Consider the following 3,175-nt stretch of genomic DNA (forward strand, 5'->3'; position numbering starts at 1 on the left):
ATTCGAACGGTAGATAAATTTAGGTGAATATTATTGATTAATTAAAAATTGAATAGCTTATAACAGAAAAAGTCAAATACTAATGTGCACAAGTAAAGGAAAAAATCCTAATTCAGAACCACATGTTGCTCGTCTCGTCTTCTCCTCACTCCGCAAATCTCTAAGACCAAGACTGGTTCCCTTTAACATCAAACTAGAAAATTTAGCCATGTATATATAGTAACGTTTGTTTCATATACAGTTTTAATGGCCATCAAATCAATCAATAATTTCCATTTTTAAACCAAAATATCCTCTTGTTTGATGAGGTGATGAGAAATTAGATTCGATTTTGCTTTCATTTCATGGTTGCATCTCTTACCCTTCTACATCATAAGACGTAAGTTTGTGTTTTCAGGAGCTTTGCCTAATTGAGGCAAGGTTGCCATTTCTGACACCCAATACTTCCTTCCATCGCGAATTCATTCTAGTTCTTGATATACCCATATATCTGTCTATCTACATTTCTGTTCTATTTAGATCCGAAAGGACCAAAAGAATTTATGATGGATACCAAAAAAGGGACGATCTTGATGCAACGATATGAGATAGGAAGGTTGCTTGGTCAGGGGACGTTTGCAAAAGTATATTATGCAAGAAACCTGAAAACCAATCAAAGCGTCGCCGTGAAGGTGATAGACAAAGAGCAGGTTATGAAAGTGGGATTGATTGACCAAATTAAACGTGAGATCGCAGTTATGAGGCTAGTGAAACACCCAAATGTGGTCCAACTTTACGAAGTAATGGCTAGCAAAAGCAAGATTTATTTTGCCATGGAATATGTTAGAGGTGGCGAGCTTTTCAATAAGGTGTCCAAAGGGAGGCTGAAGGAGGATGCCGCTAGGAAATATTTCCAACAACTGGTAGCTGCTGTGGACTTTTGCCATAGCCGTGGTGTCTACCACCGTGACCTCAAGCCTGAGAACCTCCTCCTAGATGAATCTGGCAACCTGAAAGTCACGGATTTTGGATTAAGTGCATTGTGTGAGTCAAGAAGACAGGATGGTCTATTGCATACAACGTGTGGAACGCCGGCTTATGTTGCCCCAGAGGTGATTAACAAGAAAGGATATGATGGCCAAAAGGCAGATATTTGGTCGTGTGGGGTGATCTTGTTTGTTCTGCTTGCTGCTTATCTCCCATTCCATGATAACAATCTAATGGAAATGTATAAAAAGATTAGCAAAGGGGAATTCAAATGTCCACAATGGTTCGCTCCTGAGGTAAAAAAATTACTTTCGAAAATTCTTGATCCAAATCCAAGCACAAGGATTACATTGGCTAAACTCATGGAAAACCCTTGGTTTCGAAAGGGATTCAAGAAAATTGAGGCCTCAAAATCATTCACCAATGAAAGCCCATCAAAAAGTTTTATTGATTACGAAAATGCGATAAGATACATGGATACTCCAAAGGGAAGTTATAATAACCTTAAGGAACTCGACGATCCAAAAGCAATGTTATCACAATCACCATCATTTTCTTCCTTTTCACCTTCATGTTCAAAAGAGGCTTTGAAGCCGACGTCTATGAACGCGTTTGATATCATATCGCTATCTCAAGGGTTCAATCTTTCTGGTTTGTTTGAAGAGGGTGGTTCAGGTCAGAAAAAAGAGGCTCGTTTTACAACAAAAGAGCCTGCATCAGCGATTGTGTCAAAACTTGAACAAGTAGCTGAGACGGAGAGTTTTGGGGTTTCAAAATCGGTAGATGGGACAGTGAGGTTGCAAGGGAGTAAGGAAGGAAGGAAAGGGCAGTTAGCCATAGATGCTGAGATATTTGAGGTGGCGCCATCGTTTCATGTGGTGGAGATGAAGAAATTGTCCGGCGACACCTTGGAGTATAATAACTTCTGTAACCAAGAGTTGAAGCCTTCTTTGAAAGATATAGTTTGGACATGGGAAGGTGAACAACAACGTGATGATCAACCCCATATACCTAAACCCAATGAATCATAAAGATTAATCATTATAATGTAACCCTTTTGCTTCTCGGTTTTTGCTTTGTATCTATTTTTCTTTTGTTTATTGTTCTCCCTCTCTCTTTTTGTTTTTTTTTTTTGTGAGTTTTGAACTCTTCAAAGTCTCTTTGATTATGGGGTTTTAATTAGGCGTCTGAATGTAGAACTAAATTTGGATGTTGCAACTAATGACACAGAACTGTCTGATTTTGCGTCTCTTGTTGGCCTGGTTGATCTTAAATAAGGCCATCTTTCTTTAGTTTTGAATGCATATGAACGGTGTCATCTTACATTTGTCTATTGGAGTGTTATGAAGGCCAAAAGGCATATCAAGATTCGATATTTGATACAATTTTATCATTTTATTACAATAATGCATTGAACTCTATAAAGTTTAATAAATACATATTTGAAAAAATTCAAAAAAAAATAGTATTTTTTTTCTATTATATTGTTCAAAGACCATTGAATTATAAATATATTGAATGCCAACTTTGCATCCTGTTATGGCATGTATTTAATACGTTAAATATCAACTAGATATCACACAATATTTAACCATTCGTTAATTATGTATTATGGGTACTGTTACTGAAACCGAAAGGTGTCAAATGTAATTACTAATAAAAACTAGAACTTATATTTCATTCGGCAATCATTAATTTTCTTTATTTATGATGACAAACTATCGTAATTTAATTTAGAGAGAGATTTTAAACAAAATAAGGTATAAGGTGACCAATCATCATTTAATATATTATGTTGTAATTTGTCCTAAGATAGAAACATTTGCTTTTACAACATGAGATACGTACATGTTTTATTAGATTGTATCTAATTTAAAGTACTAGAATCTCAAGGTTCTTAAAATTGGTATCCTAACGATCCTACGATCTCACTTAGGTAAATCGATCATAATTTTACTAGGATCGTTTTTCGGTAAGATAACGGTAGGATTGTAGAATTGTTACTATTTTTGTTTTAAAAAAAATCAAAAATAATTTCTTAGACTAACGGATGGATAAACATGTGTTTTTTTTATGTTTTAAAATGCTTTTAGTAAGATCTTACGATCCAATTCGATCTTACCGTCACAATCTTGCAAAGCAGAAAACGATCGTATATAATATCGTGATCTTGACAACTTTTCTTGCATTGTTTGGGAGTTGAGTAAAA

The 3,175-nt window shown here is 35.3% G+C and overlaps 1 protein-coding gene across 1 annotated transcript; it reads left to right on the forward strand.

Annotated features, from left to right (window-relative positions):
• Positions 1-262: 262 nt before the first annotated feature.
• Positions 263-2,132, forward strand: LOC145108950 (CBL-interacting protein kinase 5-like). The gene has a single exon (XM_079046043.1). It carries the CDS (start codon positions 543-545, stop codon positions 1,995-1,997), a length of 1,455 nt encoding a protein of 484 aa, XP_078902169.1. The 5' UTR covers positions 263-542; the 3' UTR covers positions 1,998-2,132.
• Positions 2,133-3,175: the final 1,043 nt, after the last annotated feature.

The sequence above is a fragment of the Lactuca virosa genome, chromosome 1 (assembly GCF_052849685.1).
Source record: "Lactuca virosa cultivar CGN04683 chromosome 1, Lactuca_virosa_CGN04683_v6, whole genome shotgun sequence".
NCBI lineage: Eukaryota > Viridiplantae > Streptophyta > Magnoliopsida > Asterales > Asteraceae > Lactuca > Lactuca virosa.

Bases quoted from the DNA above. Each gene is read 5' to 3' on its own strand.
- LOC145108950 (XM_079046043.1), top strand. From the start codon at position 543: ATGATGGATACCAAAAAAGGGACGATCTTGATGCAACGATATGAGATA.